Raw genomic sequence first — 19224 nt, 5'->3', positions numbered from 1 at the left:
GAGATTTGTGGATTAGATAACGAGCGAGCAAGCGAGCAAGCGCCTTGCAGGTCTTACATAGTTCCCGCTTTTAGTTGCATTAGGCGGGTTTCATTAGTTGGCAGTTTACGGAAGTCGCCTTCAAAAGTTTTGTCCATACCAGGCACCTGTCAGGCTTGGCCACAGCTGTTAAGCAGCTGTAAATGGCTTGACCCACTTGGCACTCAAAAATTATAATGTACATTGAAATTTACCTTTTATTATATGGATGATTATACAACCAAATATATTTTTAAAATATAGCGATTATATCAGTTATAAATATAAAGGCTTAGATTTATTATGGCATAGATTTTAATATTATAGCTTAAATATTTAAGGTAAAATTAATATATTAAACTGGTATATATAGAGGAGTACATCTGTCATTGCGGCCAACAGTTGTTGCCAAGATTTGCCAGGCTGACAAGGGCTGACTTATGGACAAAACTTTTGAAGGCGACTTCCGTAGGTACTTCAGGACTTCAGGAACGCCTCGTTTGCAGCTCTTAACTTTGTGATAGCTTGTTTAATCTTTTCTTATGGCTACCTATCCTGAATACTTGCAATTTCCTTTCCCCTAACCCCCCCTAGTAAATAAGGTTCCCGTGAGTCTACTCGATGCTGATGATAAATTGAAATTGTAGGCAAGTTATGTAAGATGCGCTTGTATTGATCTAAGCTGACGTTAACAGACGTAAATTGTCGTTTCTTTAAACTCGGGAAATTGCAAGGCTTCTCCCAGCATGATTCTATCAATATAGCAGCCACCAACAAGAAAGTAAGAATAGGCATTCATCTCATTCTTGCGTAGCAGAAACGGAACGTTGCACCCAGAGACGATGCTCACGTGATCTCCGACCTGAGCAGTGTTTGGTACGATACCGCAGCGGTTGTGTTTTGTTGTCACAAACCTCCAGCCGGAGACGCTACCATTGAGCAGAGAGCTATATGCTACGGACTTTTCTTGCCGCGTCGATCCCTCACCTAACAGGCCGGTGATAACGCTGGCTTCCGGCTCGGGCTCCTGGACGTACTGGTGAGTCTTGCTGCGCTTGAACTCGGCCTTCCTTAGGACCTCGCGAAAGGCGTTATACGAGTCATACATAGAGATATCTACAAGGGCGACTGTGGTTGGACGCAATGCGCCGGCTACGGGCACCTGCCATTTCAACTCCTCAAGACGATCCGGCGCATAGAATGGGCGCAGGGAATCGACCATCGAATCTATCTCCTTGAAGTATTGTGCGCGCTCCTTTGCTTTATTTGAGTTGGAGTGCTTGCTGATAGACACGATCTCGTCCACGTGGCAGCCGTATATCGCCAGCACGTTTCCGTCTAGCCAGCTGATCCGTCCCCCTAGATTCCTCGAAGCGTCGTAAATAACCTTGCGGTCGTGGAGAACGCTAGTACCGGGAGCTGTCAGGTCTGGAAGCCATGAGGGGAACCGATCTGAGTTTGGTCCTAGCCCTGCACGGTATAATAGATACATGCCATGACCATTGTTGACAAAGCCACGACCAAACCTACATGCGATTTCTTCAAATGGGGTGCTTTTACGATAGTCCGGCTCAAATTCCTTATTGTTTCCGTCAGAGGCAAGTCCCAACAAGGCAAAGTAACGATCACGTCGTAGCGTGGAGTCGACGTGGCGGAAGGTGTCCAGGAGTGTCAAAAGGCTACAGCGTTGACGATACGATTCATGTACTCGCAAATAGGACAGAGTCATGAACGGTTGCCAGGAGGAAGACCATGCGCCGAGGCTGCTACCCAATTCTTCCTCGATGAGATCCATGGCTTTGTAGATATCATTCCAATTCACCGTCCAATTTCCGCACACAATAGAAATCCTGGGGGAAATTACAACCTCCTGGACTATCCACACCCTCCGGAACCAGGTACTTTCGAAAAATCTCGCGATACATGGCCATATCGGGTCATCCGGTCCCGGTGTGGATCTTCCTGCCCAAGACAAGGGTACGGGTGATAGCCCCTCTGGCCAATTATTTTGCGTCGAGTCATAGTTCTCCTTGGCCGTTATCTGTAACAGAGTCTCTATGGCGCTGTCGTTCTGTGTGGTGGCGCCTAGGAATGCCATTGTGCGGGTTGCGGTTTGAAAAAGTTTGGGCAGCATTCGAATCTGCCTTGCTTTTTCCTCCTCGTCTGCCTGATTGATACAAATTGCATCGACCCATAGTACGGTAGAACTAGTTTTATGACGCAAGCGTCGAAGGGCGGTGTTGAGAGAATCACATAAGCTCAGGAAGCCATCCGGCGTCCAAAGACAGTGCCGTGTCGGGGTGTCATCCAGGCCCCATTCGTACGATAGTGTTCTATAAGGGCCGCTGCCCTCAATACTTGAACACTCGAATATCATGCCCGTGAGCGGACTGCGAGTCTCACCAGGGAATAGCATGAGCAGTCTTATATGATCGGCGCCGATTCTTTGGTGAGAGAACGGAAGATTGACCTTGTTGCTCATGCTAAGAGGACTTACGATGCGATCAGACTGTTTGTTAACGACCAAGTCGAGGTCCCCTATAGACGTAGAGTAGTAATTAGGCCCTTTTATTACTTGACGGCAAGCCCATGGCGCTTGGTGGTAGGGTAAAGTAACCAAGCTCGCATCTTCCGCCTCGTTATGCTGTAGTTCATCCTGCAGCTGACCTAGATTCTGGAAGTTTGCAACTGTGGTTATGTCCTTGATCTTTACAAGAGACTTAATGTTTTCTATAAGGTGTAGTTGATCAAAAACGACAAGGTGCCATGGATCCACGACAAAGCAGAACTGCGGATTCTCGAATATGCTGCTGACTCGAACAAGAATTGCAACATCGGAATGAGCACGCTGGGTTTCCCTAAATCGAAACTTCTCTATCTGTGGCGAAATGTCAGAAATCGAGTGTCTTGCTCACGAGGCTTGCCATTGCGGACGGGCTGGGTTAGGAGGGGAACCAAGGGTAAGGAGGGGAGGAAAAGGGGAAGGGGGTGGGGGCGGGCGCGTCGCCACAGGACTAACCCTCTTAAGCTGCCACCAAGACCAAACAAATGTTGAATTCATGTCGCCTTCAGAAGCGGCTATTTCAAAGTGATAGCGTGGCAACCTACCACGCCACGCCGCAACGTCTCCTGCGCTCACGGGAAGCTTGCCCAGCCTGAACATGAGGTCTGTCACACACGTTGACGCCAATGGATCGCTCATTGTGAAAGGTGCTAACTGGTGGTTAGCTGTGAAAGATGGAAGACCGGCCCTTGAGCGCAGCACACTTGTCCAGTGGCTGACAGGGTCGTAGGAACTTCCCATATGCCTTTGAAGAAAGTTGGATACCTGCAAGTAAAAGTCAGTATTAACGGTGCTAGTACTTTACGGTCTGTGCAACTCGGTTGGTAACGAGGTAGCTACTTACAAGCTTTTGTCCTAAATACTCAATATGCTGACTCGGATCCAGCGAATGGTTCATGAGTAAAAGCCCTTGCTCGCGAGCAGGGTCTTCAATGATAGTCGTACCTAACTGTGAGAAGGACATCAGTGGAATTCGCCTATCTTCGTGCGCCCCCTCGACTATTAAACGCCTTCTAGCTCTTCCTTGCTCCTTATCTTCGCTGCCACCACTCCCCACATGCCACGTGGGGCGGGAGATGGCAAAATTATAGTCTGCTCGAGACCAATAGCGCATATCGGTATTATTGGTATTATTTGTTTGTGGTTCTACTAGGTAATGAGTTCAAGGAATGTTCAGGGCTCGACTTTGTGTTAGCCTCGAGCTCACAGGGCCATCGTACCTATATTTTGATCAAGAGGGGGAGGAGAATAATAACCGTTGACCGCAAACTTGTGTTGGACCTTGTTAATATTAGGTTGCCTTAGGGCTGTATAGAGCAAGCTCGACTTTTGATGGTCTTTGATTCGGCAACTTGCTGCGATCCTGTCAATTAGGTCAAAAGGTAGTTGCAGGCGGATATAATTCTTTCTTGCGATGTATATCGTCATAGTATTTTGTATTTGGTTTGGAATTAGTGTCGCCTCGCACTCGATCGCGTGACTAGTGTATTTTAACTTGCCCTTGTATTTAATCGCGTACACTTGAAAAATGTTCTCCGTAATATAAATTGATATCGTGTTTAACCGGCGATATATCGAGTATATGTCTTTCTCGGACTTGGGGACCAAACTGTCAGTTAAAACATTCTTGTTAGTAAGAAGTAATCTTAGGTACTCTAATAGATTTAAGATCGCCTATGTAGTTACTAATAATAATCATGTAGGAGATGTTATAGAAGCTTGTGTCTTACCTCTTTACAAACCAAAGTCTATCACGAAAAAATTGAGTATCGGACGAAGAGAACGTGCAATTTCCTAAAGGATAATATCTCTCCTCGACAATCCCATTTAGTTGTCGAGTATGAAGTCCCATCGTTACGAGAAGGGAGTTTATTGACTGAATATCCTCGGCAGTCAAAGCCAACAGAGGCACTTTGCCAATAAAACTTCTTGCTAGGTGGGGGCGATCTGCGATGAACCATGAAGTATCTTCCGGACAGCGGAGTACATGAGCCATTTGGCCTGTCGTATGTACTGGAAATATTGCTTTGCCCTGAAGAAGGCGCACAGAACGTCTGGCCGTTTTAGGGCTCATAGGGCGTAGGGCGCGGTTAAGTTCGATAAAGACCTCTAGAATGTGAGTTAAAGTCCACGAAATGTCAATTGAGGCTGCCTTGGCGACAAGGCCGTCAATATCGACGGGATCGAGATCAAATAGCCATAAGAAAAACATCTCGCAACTGGGGTAGATAGCTTTAAGATCAATTTTCCTCCCTTTGCATTCCGCAACGGTGAGCCACGAGTGAGATTTGCGACTGGTTGATTGCACAAGGCCTACATATATGAAGGCGTTCTGATGGAATGAGTCCCTTTAATGTTGTAAGCAAGACAGACGTGAATGCATAAGTCCTTGTTATACTTACATTACACTGTCCGGGTCATCCTCGAAACGGGACTGAATCTGTTCGTATACATATGAGATTACATCGTTATCTGGCGAGCCTTGTTGCAAACCGAGTGAGGTCAAACAGGCTAGGTAGAAGTAGATGTTAACATCAACATTAATGCCCAGACACCCCAGCTTCCTACGAAATGACTGATCTTCAGAACCATCTATATCCAAAATAGGTATTGGAATTTGTAGTTCCTCGACACGAGGGTCCAGAGAGGGGAGGAAGGTGTTGTAGATAGGCGCGGGTCCATGCAGCGTGTGCACAATAGTGTGTTTGATGTTGTGAAGCAGTGGCATATTGAAATCTGCCGTGTTAGGATGTTTCTGCCTGAATGAACTCGGTTCGATCCACTCGGAGTAGATGTTCCAATGCTCGCTAAGGAGATAGAGCACGTCGGATACAGAACATTCTTTGAACAAAAACTTGAATTCTTCCGATAGGAAGTAGCACCGATTCCCAAAATCTATTGACTCACGTACAAGCCGCGGAATCTCTGATAAGTGCAGGGTGTTGATGAGGTATGACCTAAAAGATTTCTTCTCTTTAACAATTAAATTCTCCAAATATGATTCGTCAAGGAGCGAAAAGTGCCTTTCAACACTCGATTTGGTACTGGTGGCAGGTTGGTCTACGCCGACAGTCCCAGTTTCGAAAACGGAATCCGTTACGGTTGCCGACTTCTGATTTAGATCTTCGGCGGTGTCTGAGAAATGTAGCTCGTTGTTTGATGTGCTATCAAGCCGTAGCTTCTCGGGAGCGTCTTTTTCAAAGTGTACCATGTCCGGATATTTCTTGTAGAGAGACGCACTGTTTATTCGAGAGATATAACCTTTATGAGCTGTCGGGAATTCCTTTCGAAGTTTATCGAATACCCTGGCAGATGGCGATCCATCTTCGAAGTCGCCCCGAATATATAATTCTGAACCTTTACATACTCCGCCATCAGATGTAGCAAACCAGAGATCCACGTCAAAATCCGGATGCCAAGAAGCCTGAAATAAGTATATGGCGTGCGAGATGAGTTTTGTTCGTGGTATTTTTAGGGGGTCGAAGGACGTAGATGCATGCAACTTGGCGATTTTAGAACACATGTCTGGTCGATCGATTTCTGAGATACCAAGCTTCTGAAATAAACTTCGTCGATTGTCGTCGGCTGCGGCCGCTGGATCTACGATAAGTACCTCGCTGAATACCCCGAAGCTCTTCGGATCTAGGTCATCGCTAAAAAATGCCGGCTGCTGATCTGCTGACGTCCATGTTCCACCAGACAGCGGTATGATGGCTAGTCTTGACAGAGTCTCCTTGTGGCTTGCAACTTGTGCTAGAGGCAGAAGAGCCTTTGCGAGCTGTGAGTGCCACGCAGGGGGCCGCCGCCGAAATTTACCTGGGTAATTGGACACCATAGACTCGAGGTCATTCAAAAATGTCACATCAGACATACTACAGACCCCGAGATCTAAAAGGGAGTCTATCAACCACTCGGGATATTTTATAGATAGATAGCGGCTAATCGTGTGCTGGTGTAGGGTAAAGGGGCGCCTGTCTTCATCCGAGTACTTGTCGAGACTGACATAGACAAGGTTCGACGGTCTAAGCATTGTCCCATCCCAGCCCTCTAGGACCGCTCTTTCGGCTAAGTCTTGCAATATCATTTCTCGGGAGGGCTGAAAGAAACTAGATACCTCACTGTCGGGTACGAAGAACGGCCAGAAGTACTTCATCGAGCCTTGGCTAAATTTTTGGACGGCTTGGATGAAGGCGGCAGCCAGACCATCTCGCAGTGACTGGTTCCATGGCGATGAAACGTCAATATGCGATCGGTCTGCGGTGAGCAAGAAGTCGCCGTTTAGCAAGAACTACACAGTCAGATGTAAGTTAATCCAGTTCCGTAAGGGAAATATCCTCCCAGGGGAAAAGTATAGTACCTTTAGGCCATAATCACATACTGGCAACAGCGCATGAACGTATTGAGGGCTGCGACTCGGCTGGGCGGGCAATCCCGAGGTTGGAAAGGCAAGCGTAAGTTCTGAAGTCCGAGATCCTGACCGTTTTTCCTCAAAAGGGAGATTCTCTACTTGGTAAGCGAAAGTGTGGTACCGCAATTGGCTTTGATCCACGTCGACGATAGTGACCGGTTCGCCGTCTTCCAAGACAAGCGTTTTATGTAGACGTCTCTCCCACACTTTATTGTCCTTGTCATGTACCCGTAGAACAACCTGACGTATTCTCCTGAGAAACACGAGAAGGCTAGCATCAAAGTCACGAAGCTCCTTTGCTAGATCCTCCGAGGCATTAACCTCGGACAGTTTGAGGTAAAAGGACGTCTGGGCCGGAAGAACAGACTCCGGAAACTCTGCCCATTTGGGGGCGATCATGCCGAACTGTTCCTTCTTGTCAAACATGAAGCGGTATTGGCGTGACGATATCCAGACTCTTTCCGCAACTCTGAAGACACTTTTGAACCCGATTCCCTTCTCACCGGTGTAGCCCCCGGAGTGGTTCTTGTTACTCTTAGTGCTACGGCGAACTGTAGATATGGCCTTAACATGTTTAGCTTCAAACCCGGTTTCATTGCAGTCGACCCGGAGACTACCCGTGTTCTCTCTGCAAGTGAATGTTAAGGTGGGAATTAAGGATAAGGGATACTGATTGTCATCGGCATTCTGCAGCAACTCAAGGAGGAAGTGCGTTGACGTATCGTATAAGTCCGACGCAGCGCTGGAAATGTTAATGATGCGTACATGCACGGCACCGTATCTGAGATAGCGAGCCAAGTACAGGGATAGACGCACAGATCTAGCAAATCACTTAGTATCACGGCGAGCTCTTCATATCCCACGGTAGTATGCTTCTCCCTGATCGTCGAGATAAGTTCCCTTGCTTCACGCTCCAATTCTGCACTCGAATCCATTTCTGCCTTTGCATTCCTCATACACGGGGAGTAAAGCGCTAGGCCAGATCCGAGGCTATTACCTGGATTGTGTTTTAGAAGTGATGCAGTTGACGACAGTTAGAAGTTGTGTACGAAGATATATGGTATCGTCGTAGAAAAGGAAAGGAAAAGAAAGTAGAACACAGTATTTATCTCCTTTCCGGGATGCTACCGGACTCTGATTGACTTCCTGGACAAGTCTCGCCAGCCTTACTATCAGAATTCTGCCAAAACTTCCTACCAAGTAAATACACCTCGATTATAGTCCTGTGGGTCAGCAACTAGCCAACAGAAGATTTACACATATTAGGAGAGATCATGCATGTACTGGACATGGATTTTCGCATAGTGGCTTAGCCGCCAGCCTCATGATCGCGACAGTTGGGGCTACAATATCGGCCGCAGCTGACGAATTATTTGTATACACGCACATTGAATCTAGTCGAATTGCGTGTTATTGGTACGGAATATAACGAAAGTCTACCGCCAACACGATATTATGTACTTCTATAGGTAGGTATGTACCAGTTAGTTGGGCAGAAACTGAACACTACCCCCAAATCATGAAAATAAGAAAATACCCTCATTACTTCTAACTAATACTTCTAAATATATAAATAAAAGAAGAAAATATCTATTTAGCCTCGTAATCGCCTGGTATAAGCTATACTTTCATCATCGGTATCATAGTAGCCAGGAGGTGCGTCTTCCGGATTAGGACACCATAGGAATTTGCCATCGCCTGGCGAAAATAACATATCATACCATCGCGGTATATTCCCTTCAGCAATCATTACAGCCATCACCAGCCGATTATACACAGAAAACCCCTTCGCCTTGATAGCTTCCTTTAAATACTTCCAGAACGTTTGATAGGGTATGCTTTCAACCTTGATCGTTACTCCGTCTATGACACTACCATCAAAGTCGTTTATAAATTCCTCTAGTGCTTTCTTGTCCTTGAAACAGACGCACCCTCGGGTCATGCCCGTCACGAGGATACCGGGACAACTTGGTTTAAAACCTTCAACCCGTATATCGCATATGTCGGCGGCAACTCCAATGGGTCGATAGTCTTCTGTTGCGAGAGCTAACTTCTGGGCGCAATCGATGCTAGGAGGCAGACTTGAACCCTGGTTATGGATCAACGCCTTGTACGGTATGAATCTGAAGGCCTCGACCTGGGATTTAACCTCTATACCTGGGAACTTGCGCTCTCCCAGTATGAGCTTGTCTACTCCCTCTCGACATTGTAACCCTTCTAGCACGGCCAATGCTTTAACTGCTTCGTTGACGACTATGCGAGTTCCTGCAAACCATACTGTACCGATAGAGACGTAACCAAAGGTATCAAGGATAGTTCCCATATCAATTTGATGGCAAGCCAAGTCCGGAGAAATCGCTCCGACCATCCTCGAAAGGTCTATCCAATAGGGGAACATGCTGTTGATATGCGCAAAGTTCAAGCCTATACGCTCGATATCTTTTGGAAGAGAGAAACCGATCAGCGCGATATTTTGACCCGGGACCGCCGCGCAAAGCTGCTTCATAGCATGGACTATTGTAGTCGTCGCTCTGGGTATGACTACCTCCTCTCGGCCTATCATATTGATCCTCAACGATATGGTCCTAACCTGGCGTTCCGTTACGAAGTCGACGAGGTATAGGGGCTCCTCGTGCTTGTCACAGGTATGCTCCTCGAGTTTCGTTAAAAGTGCCAGATCAACGTCAAAGAACCCTCCAATCCCAAACCTAGGTTTAACGTCCAGGGCGACGAAAGCAGTATCTGCAGACAACTTCTTAACCGCCTTCATAGTAGGTACATAACGTCTTAGCAAGTCGTCCAGCTGTTCCCGGTTGTGAATATTGCTCGTATCAGGTAGGATAGGGATCAACCTATCCTCCCTCCAGGCGATCTCTTCGGGTTCTTGCATATGTCTGGATCTTGCTAGGTAGCGATGAATACGGTCTAATCTTGACATAGCTTTAAGAGATCCCCTCAATCAGGTGGTAAAATTATCCTGTATATCCTCCAAGTCCGGAGTCAGCGATCGTATTCTTGTAACCGTTCGTTTCAAAACGTTGTGTAAAGGAGGCAAAGGAAACGGAGAAAGAATCATAAGAGTGAATTCACTAAAGCAATCTTCCCACGCTTCTTATATACGTACCTAGCCTGAGGTACCAATGTTGGGACTTTGGGAACTAGAAGAAAATAGGAACTCGATGAGTACCTACTTATACCTTGAGGAAATGTCCTAGCACACAAAATTACATAGCTACCTATAGAGTTGTTGGACATTCACGAAACTCTAATAACGCAAATCAAATACCTAACTAAGGGTATTTTTCCAGAATTTATTCCTATTATTAATAGGCATAGTTCTTTTAGTGGATTTGAAATCTGGCGTTCTATTCACTTAGTCTAAAGAGAGAGATGAGCCACGATCTAACCACCGCTACGATGGTCCGAACATATGTATCCATTCACATAGTTAACGTTTAGCATGGCCAAAGTAAAATGTTGAGTTAGGACGACGTATTAGTAGTTTGAAAACCTCGCGAAGGGGCACGCGATTATCGATATAGCTATGGTCCAAGCGTATACTCAGTACCAAAGTATGAAGGATTCCTAATACTCTGACCCCGACCACTAGTCAAGGAGTTCTAGACAAGACAAATGCTAGCGCCCTCATAGAAATGCCCATTACTGCGTATTATGAAAAGGTTCTTACGAAGCATATGGTGATAATTACCTAGGGATTATGCCAAGGTACCATCCAAGATTCCAAACAGCTATCTCTAATTGACGGCCATGGCTCGACGCTATGCGCACGCCATGTCACATTTTAACTTAAAACCACCGATGGTGAGGACTTCAATGTGGCTTCAGCTCGGAAGTATTATGACGGGAAGTGGAAGTCTATTGCGCATTGGACAAAACGTATAGCAAATAGCAGGCCCTCACCAAGAGGGGATGTCGCAGTGAAATAATCCGGTATCTACTTGACATCCCAAGAGCCTAGTCCAAAGCCTTCTAGCTCAGCCTTATAATAGAAAAGAATATTGTCCCAATGTCGTAAGCCAAGACATGCCAGACCCCCCTTCAAAGATGGTAGGTAGAGGGAGGGATAAGGGACGTCGAGCGTCCAAAGCGCCTCGCCTTTCCGCCAATCACCGACCTGTCTCGACTTTGGAGAACTTCAAGAGGCAATCGGCAATAATAAATCAATATTCCCTAGAACGAATGACGAGCTAGGGCGTCCGGTGAGATGTTGCGATGTATATATCAGGTAATGGCAGATGGAGATTCCCCTTTTGGGTCGCAAGATGCGATCTTGCACTAAATCTCGCGCAAATTAACAAATCGTCTTAAGAGACATGCAATGCCGCTCATGCATTGTCAAAAGGGGCATATTCGGTCAGCTTCTAAGGCTCTGGTCTAGGTGGTCACCTCTGCATGTATAATAAATACAATAGCCAATCCTGGGGCCGTTGCTTATTTTCTCCCCTACTTCGTTCTGTCTATTTCGATTTTCTCATCCAGTGGTGTCCCCATGGTCCACTAAAAGATATATACCCTTTCGCTCGCTCTTACATATTCGGATATATAATACATTGGCGATGCTGAGGGTGTCACTAATTAGGAGCATATTGCTCTTCCTTCTTGAAAGTTATTTGGTCTTACAGGTACTGGCCGTGACCTGCTACCACCTTGACGGCACAAACGCAGGGCCATCGAACGGACTGTGCAATCCTAAGTAGGTAGACTTAGCTCTTTGCTGTCCTTCAACGTGTCGGGTGAAACCAGTCCATAATAAAGGGGCCGAAACTTAACTCAATCATTTTCATACCGTATACTAATAGTATATGACCTAGTGCTACCGGAGTAGAAGGATCTCATAGCGCATGCTGTAGCGCAGAGAACGGAGACGCATGTCTATCAACCGGCCTGTGTCTGAACACCATCGCTCGCCAGCAGAGCCACTTGCTCTGGTCGACAGCATGCACGGATTCAACTTTCAAAGACCCGAGCTGTCCTCAGTACTGCCTCGGACGTCAGTCACCCATATTTCCCTCTTAGCTGATGTCTTAACTAATAAGGAGTGAAAGTCAAGATCGATAACGCCCATCTAAAAACTTGCAACGACACCTTTTGGTGCTGCGAAAGCGACGCAAATGTCTTAACAACGCAAGAGTGTTGTGACAACTCCTTTAAACTAACGCAGCCTATCGGCACTGTTGTCGCACAGCTCCAATCTGGTAAAGGAGCAATACCCCTCGCCACAGCAGCCTCGGCCGCTTCGGACTCACCTAACATTTCAGGCTCATCAAACGCCAATTCCTCGGCGGAGAACCCATCAAAGGTTTCTACCGGTGCAATAGTAGGACTAGTGATTGAAGGTATCACTATTGCTTCTGCTTTCGCGGGGCTATGGTTTATGATTTGGCGGAATAGATTGTTAAGACGGAAAGTGAAGGAGGCTGAAGCAGCTCTCGCAGCGGCAACAAGTGCACAACAACAGCAGCAGCAGCAATATCAATGGCAGTACCCTCCTCCATCACATACTACTACAGCCCCTCATATGGCCATGTATGGCTATAGTAATCCCACTGAAACGGAACCTCCCAAGAGGAGTGAACTACACTCGAGCAGCTTCACAGAACTCCCGGGGGCAGGTATTGGCACTGAGCTCTCATCTGAGACAAGAAGCCCACAGTCCCCAGATATCCCGTTACAGAGGTAACATAATCATAAGGTTGCCCTCAATATTTGTATCTGAGTGGGTAGGTATGCATCGGACGACATAACCAGCTCAAACTCAGCCGGAGTTAAAAACAATTTTTTGGGGTTAGCTTTAGGGCAATTTCGTACAAATGTATCTAATCCAATATATATACTTGGAAGATCTAATCTAGGTACGTGTACCAATATGAGATAGTTTAAAGGGGGGTGGGTCAATGGTAATGGATAGGAGTAAATTGAGACAGGAATACTGTTGACATAGTTTTCATAAAAACCATAATCTACATGCTACATAATGTTTGATTAAGCCAGGCCGCATTTGGTTATATAGGGTGTCTTCGTAGTTCACTCTCTGTTCGCTTCCAAGTGCATAATACATATTCGATGAGTTGGCTCCAGGACATATGATAAAAGTTTCAATTGTGTCTAAACCATGCCTTTGTAGATAATGTGTTGGCATTCAAAATCAGCATTCACGACCAGGAGTTGTATTCGTAAACAATGAACCGTCAAAGACCTGCATATAAGAAAAGCGTCCAGCGCACCAAAAAATCCTAGCATCACAACATCGCAGTAATCATCCCCAAAATTACTTATTTACATATTTACATCATATATCCCTTGTTAGTCAAAAATCACTATGGAGCAGACTTCTGAACAAACCCCTGGCTCTGGACAGCCTATAACCGTAGATACCGAGTACTTCGATGAGGTTCTTACACACTTCAATGAAGACGGGTATCTTATTAATAAGAATACTAGATTCAATATCAAGTGTCATATTTGCCAAACTGCACATCTAAGCCTCTTGAACCATGAGTTTGATCAAAAGTCAAGAGATACTCATGAACCTTTCGCAGTTCTACCAAGATGCAGTCATGCCTTCGGCTACGAATGCATCACGCAGTGGATAATAAAAGACATCAATATAGGTAATCCTCAGTGCCCAACATGTCGTAAGAATATCTTCAGCAGCAGGATGCAACCCGAGGTATTACCTATCTTCGGTATCTGTGAGCCCGAAGAGCAACATCTGGAGATAATCGACATTAGGGAGAGTCTTCGCAGAAGCAATACGCCGCCAGCACAGTCAGAGGACCCAGCGGAGCCAAGAGCGGCCATGGACTTGTCGAGAGATCAAGACTGGGTCATTCTGCAGAATCCTACCTTGTTGTTGCTAAGTGAAGAAGAAGAACGAAGAGCTTTCGGAATGCTGTGGGGACGGCCTGCTCCGACAGAGCGATGATAGTAGGTAGTGTCCTAAGATTAAACAGCTTGGAGTATGACTTAATTTACTAGATAGCTAAGCTGATTTGGATTGTTGCCCATAGATTAGATCTATTGGCAATGAAAAGTAGGTAGGTATTAATTAAAAAGAAAAAAAAGGAAAAAAAAACCAATTGACTAGTTGTAACTCTTTTAACTCGCTTATATCATACGTTCTATAGTGACACACAATAAATGGCTATTCGAATAATATTGTATTTACACTAAGAGCTACTCTAAGCCCGATACTATATAGCCAGTGTTCGAGGTCTTGGACTTTAGATACCAAGTCTTAGGTCAGGGGCGATCCAGAGAGCTCACGATAACACCCCCTTCATCTCCAATACCAGGAGCATCATCTCTACGGTTATCCTTCTTTTGATCTCGCCTATACATATACGCCACTATTGCCGTTATGATACCCTGCGCACCAAACAAGACCGTCGAGGAAATAAACCCTTTCCTAAACCTCGGGGAGTCTACTTGAGGGTACGTAAGTAAGGGCACCCAGGCATTAAAAGCGTAGCCCATAGAATTCATAATTCCAATGACGATGGACCGCTCTTCGGCGTCTGCGCCGCATATCTCGTTCGTCCAGCTCATGCTAAGAGGTCCGTACGGGACCGCAGCGCGCTGAACGAGGAACGCAAACCATTTTAGGCCGTCGGGGACATTCCATATGGCTAGGACTAGAGCGGCAAAGCCGCCGATGAACGTGCTGATGGACATTATACTGGCCCGTTGACGAATAGCGTCGGACACAATGGCTAGTGTGACGGTGAGAACAAGCTGGATGGCTGACATGGCCGTGGGAATGATGTTCTAGTGGTAATTCGTCGTCAATAAATCTAAGCAGTAGGTAAGGATAGCTATGTTTACTCACTATTCTTTCAATTGATTCTCCTCTTGATTTCAGCCACTGTAGATAAGAATAAAGGTCAGTCGTCGATTTTTAAAGGAGACTACCAGGTATATCCGGTACTCCTCTGGAACAATAACCTTAGGAACGTGTGAAAGGAGGGGGGCTTACAATAGCTAGAACGTTGATACTTGACGACGGTCCGATATTGATGAATATAATATATAATATCGTGAGCAAATATACGTGCCATCGACCTATCTCAGCTGTTAGTCTATATCGTGGTTTATATTGAATAAGGACTGCTAGTCTCACCGAATATGCGTTTGAAGGTGGATAGCCCTAACTTCGTGCGAGGCGCGCGCCCAACTTTATTCATGCGCTCTCTAGCCATAGCACGATCCTAAAGTTTCCCTTGTCAGCCAACTCGTAATATACTACATAATGGTATGTATATTTAAGAGACTCACATCTTCGCTCAAGTAGAAAGCCCTTGTATTTTCAGGGAGATCCGGCAGTATGAAGAATCCCGCAATGCAGATTGGGAGACTGATAATCCCGTCCATAATCTAAACATAAACGTTAGCCAAGCAACTACAAAACATCAAGAGCAATCTCTGACGTACAAAGAGCCATTGCCAGCCAGCAAACCCGTTAACTCCATTTAATCCCCGATACACGCCGGCCTGAAGATAGCCAGAGAACATGCTGGCCGCGGCTGAGGATGCGTGGAAGATGCAAGCTCGCTTCCCCAACTCCGAAGGCTTATACCACGACCCAAGGATCGTGTGAGCAGCTGGATAGAAAATTGACTCGGCCAGCCCGACAAGGAAACGGATGGCGATGACGTGGTTCGACGTCTTAGCCGCCGCGAGGCAGAATGTCAAGATAGTCCAGACAAGCTCGCACGAGGGAACCCAGACAGAGGGCCGAACCTTCGTTAGGACGATTTGCGACGGGATCTGTCCGACGACGTAGCCCACCGTCCACGCAGTGTCAACAAGGTTGATCTCGTTGCCGTTCATGCCCAAGTCCTCCTTCATCCCGCTAACAAACGCATTCGAGATGTTAGTCTGATCCAGGTTCTTGATGAAATACCCAAACGAGAGCATAGTAACCAAGAAGATGTCGAGCTTCTGGATGAACACGCGCTCCTCGTGAGACCGGCCGGGCTCGTAGTCCCAGATGTACGACCACCATGGCGCCTTGACTTTTTCCACCGGTTCCGATTCCGATCCCGACTCTTGCCGCGAAGATCCCGCGACGTCAAGGGTGGACTCGTTCACCAAGATCTCCTTGGGCGAGCCGTGCTCAGACATGGTTGGCTGGCTGCGTGAGATTGATTACCTCCTCCGCTATGTATTAGGTGCCAATTAGGTAAACCGGATATATATATATATATTCCAACCGCGCGACTTTGACGAGAAAGAGGACGAGCAATTTATAAAAATCATTTATCATTAACTAAAACCATGTTAGTAATTACCTCCGACCCTTGGTAATAGCGAAACAAAAAAAAAAGGGCGTAGTTACATACCTAAGGTATGTAGACCACCACGATACGTAGACCCTGACCCGATAACGATTGAGTAGCTTAACTTCGCCATGACGGGGTCGGCTGTCGTGATACAAGAGGGCGAGGTGCCCGTTGAATAAAGGGTTTGATTGGCTAAGTTTCGGTTGATACGCAAAATGTGTTCTAGTTCGTGCCCAGGTCGATGTCATGATTGATGTGTCCGATGGCGTAATTTGGATTGCAACTAATCGTAGGGAGATTTGTGTGGGGGAACATATACATATAACCTACCAACTTAACTTAACAGGTAGAGAATTATTAATAGCCTTTATTAAGATGCACGATTACAATGTTTTTAATAGCTTTTTATTGGCTTAGTTTTGTAAAGAGGTATAAAGGTATTCTTCAAGTCTTGATAATAGGGGCGCCTCAATATGATGATGGACTTTTAGCTCGTGTCTTTGTTATGTTTCGCACATAGACCCTTTAGTCTTTAGCTATCGCACATTTTACAATTATTGCTACTAAGAAGAAAGGAATCCTAATCTCTCCTCTTGCAATAACTTGAACCAGTTATTAGGCTCATTCTAAATGAAATTGATGGTAGGTGCACCACGCAATACCAGTATCTAAGAGGTATTTATCAAGCCGGCCAAGTTAAGCAGCGCGCCAGTTGACATGTTATTTAGTGTTTAACTGCGGTAAAAGGTTGCAATCAAGTTCTTTTTGGAGAAATATAAGTCCATAAACCCAGCCAGAGATTTTGCAGCCTACCCTATCGAGTATCTCCTTACGCTAGGTAGGGACACGAGGACTCGGGTCTTGGACTATATCAATTGACGTATCGATACGGAGCCGAGTATATCATAGATGTGTTCTAAGACCAACGCCGTCGGTGCAACATCAAATCTTACAAAGAAGTTGTAAGAGCGGGAGGCTATGAATATGCGAGGTCAGCAAGTACTTCATCAAGATCGTTAGATACCTATATAACCAATGAAGAATCAATCTGGGCTTCCTGTGTTACACAAAAATGCAAGTGATATTACTTCTGGGGAAACGTACCGTAGATGATGTACGCTCACGAGCCGCATCAGCGACATAATGCAGGAGTAACGTCATAAACCTGTCTATATATATCCTGAGGGCATCTTAGAAGACGAAATCATAATTCTTAAGCTACCAATATGGAATAGCACATGTCGTAAAGTCATCGTTCATTATATTTTCGTTTGCCATGGCCGTGATAGCCTCTCCAAACCCAGCCTCACAAGACATCACACAGTGACAAGTCTTTCTTCTGAAATCGCTCCTGCTACCGGGGCTCTATATGTTTGATTAGTCTTTATTGGCCTGAGGTCGATTCCCTCGATGTCGACATCTCCCCCGCCCCTTGTCCATAACGTCGTTGCATCCGAGGCGTATTCGTTTGTTCGGTTTTGTGGTCTCTCTGGACCCCTGGTTCGAGGAACGTTCTTCAAAACATCGGGCTTGGAGGAGGGCTTGAGACCCATCAACTGCCTGACCAAGGGCTTCAGCATTGGTACCGAGGCGCATACCAGACCTAAGCTCGACTCTAACGTGGTCCAGATCGCAAATGAAAACGAGTCCCACTGAGCGTATTTGGGGTTGAGAAATTCCCATGCAACAGCCATTCTTGTCAGAGAGGCGCAAGCTACAAATATACCCAAAGTTAAGACGAATGCGAGAGCGACTTTTTGTCGTATAGGTAGCGTCATTTTAAGTATATGAGGGAGCACCATTCCAATCATCCACACATCAGTTGTTGTATGCAAGGCAGCTGACGCTGTTAGAATCGGGTAGTAAGCTAGACAATGTCCCACTCTGATATCGAATTCGTATCTGTTCTGTACGGGGTTGCACAGGAAGAAAGTGAGAAGGAAGAAGACGATGCCGTAGACCACGACACAGCCCATGGTGATAAATACGAGAACTCGTTGATACGGTATTTTTAAGATGCGCAGGTAGAACAACAGAATGCTGATCTTCGTTAGGACTAACGACACTTGGTAACTGCTGATCGTCGCGTATGATAGTCGGATGCCAACCGGTCGCAACCGAAGAGGGATATTACTGAACTTGTGGCCGAGCCCATATTCGGTTTCGACGCCGACGATTGCGACCAGCGCGATGGCGAATAACCACGCGAAGAATATAGCCGCATCGTCCCACCAATGGTTTTTCAGTAGAAATCTCGAATAAAGACGGCCGATGACTACGAGACTTGCGAAGAATATCGGAATGATGATTCCGGCAAGGAGGTCAGGGACCTGGGAAGGACCCGTAAGCTGTTACGACGGTTGTAAGTAATTTATATTTATACGTTCCGATGCCATGGTTCTGGATCTACTATAAATGGCGGGGATTACCTACCACTTCCGGCGCCTGTTGGGCCATTACGGAAAGATGTCGCGATGAAAGTAAAGTGCGAATTGTCGCACGCCGGCGAAGGCGAAGAGCGGAGCAATGGAGTGAGATGGACCTAGTCACTTACTTATTGGAGAGGCGACACCAACGTTAATATATAACGTGGTGGGATTTCCTTTAAAGTTTCATGTTACCGTGACCTCTAAGCGTCAGCACAAACTGGCGATCACTCGATGGGGAGGGATCTAATTGCTACCTAGGTATGTATGGCTACTACACAAAAGTTCAGTGCTGGCTGGGAGGCTGGTTAGTCATTATTTCCACGTCCAACCAATGAAGCAACTGCAACGAGACTTGTCCTCGAAGATGCTGCTGATAGGGTAGCATTCGGTATCATAGTTGCATGGTGGTGGCCATGTCTTTGGACCGAAAGCACGTTGGTTGATCTAGGTATTTCCCACCCATACTCGTGAGCTGTACTCCCATACATAGGGCTGGCTCGTATA

General features: G+C 46.1%; 4 protein-coding genes across 4 annotated transcripts; all 4 read right to left on the bottom strand.

The window, feature by feature from the left end:
• Positions 1 to 706: 706 nt before the first annotated feature.
• GL218_06287 (Heterokaryon incompatibility protein 6, OR allele) lies at positions 707 to 3220 on the bottom strand (the record flags this gene model as incomplete). Its single annotated transcript, XM_033582994.1, has 2 exons — positions 707 to 2556; positions 3127 to 3220. The coding sequence occupies 2 exons, from the start codon at positions 3218 to 3220 to the stop codon at positions 707 to 709; spliced, it is 1944 nt and encodes a 647-aa protein (XP_033433951.1).
• A 1759-nt stretch (positions 3221 to 4979) lies between these two features.
• GL218_06286 (uncharacterized protein) lies at positions 4980 to 9879 on the bottom strand (the record flags this gene model as incomplete). The annotated part of the gene is made up of 3 exons (XM_033582993.1): positions 4980 to 6869; positions 6960 to 7809; positions 8921 to 9879. The coding sequence occupies 3 exons, from the start codon at positions 9877 to 9879 to the stop codon at positions 4980 to 4982; spliced, it is 3699 nt and encodes a 1232-aa protein (XP_033433950.1).
• A 4373-nt stretch (positions 9880 to 14252) lies between these two features.
• Positions 14253 to 16133, bottom strand: GL218_06285 (Pantothenate transporter liz1; the record flags this gene model as incomplete). Its single annotated transcript, XM_033582992.1, has 6 exons — positions 14253 to 14777; positions 14839 to 14874; positions 14986 to 15071; positions 15130 to 15217; positions 15285 to 15383; positions 15441 to 16133. The coding sequence occupies 6 exons, from the start codon at positions 16131 to 16133 to the stop codon at positions 14253 to 14255; spliced, it is 1527 nt and encodes a 508-aa protein (XP_033433949.1).
• Positions 16134 to 17607: 1474 nt separating this feature from the next.
• On the bottom strand, positions 17608 to 18748 carry GL218_06284 (uncharacterized protein; the record flags this gene model as incomplete). Its single annotated transcript, XM_033582991.1, has 2 exons — positions 17608 to 18621; positions 18725 to 18748. The coding sequence occupies 2 exons, from the start codon at positions 18746 to 18748 to the stop codon at positions 17608 to 17610; spliced, it is 1038 nt and encodes a 345-aa protein (XP_033433948.1).
• Between the last annotated feature and the right edge of the window lie 476 nt (positions 18749 to 19224).

Source organism: Daldinia childiae (genome assembly GCF_008694065.1).
Source record: "Daldinia childiae strain JS-1345 chromosome Unknown Scaffold6, whole genome shotgun sequence".
Classification (NCBI taxonomy): domain Eukaryota; kingdom Fungi; phylum Ascomycota; class Sordariomycetes; order Xylariales; family Hypoxylaceae; genus Daldinia; species Daldinia childiae.
The sequence above is the reverse complement of the archived record's forward strand: the minus strand, read 5'-3'. Positions and strand labels throughout refer to the sequence as shown.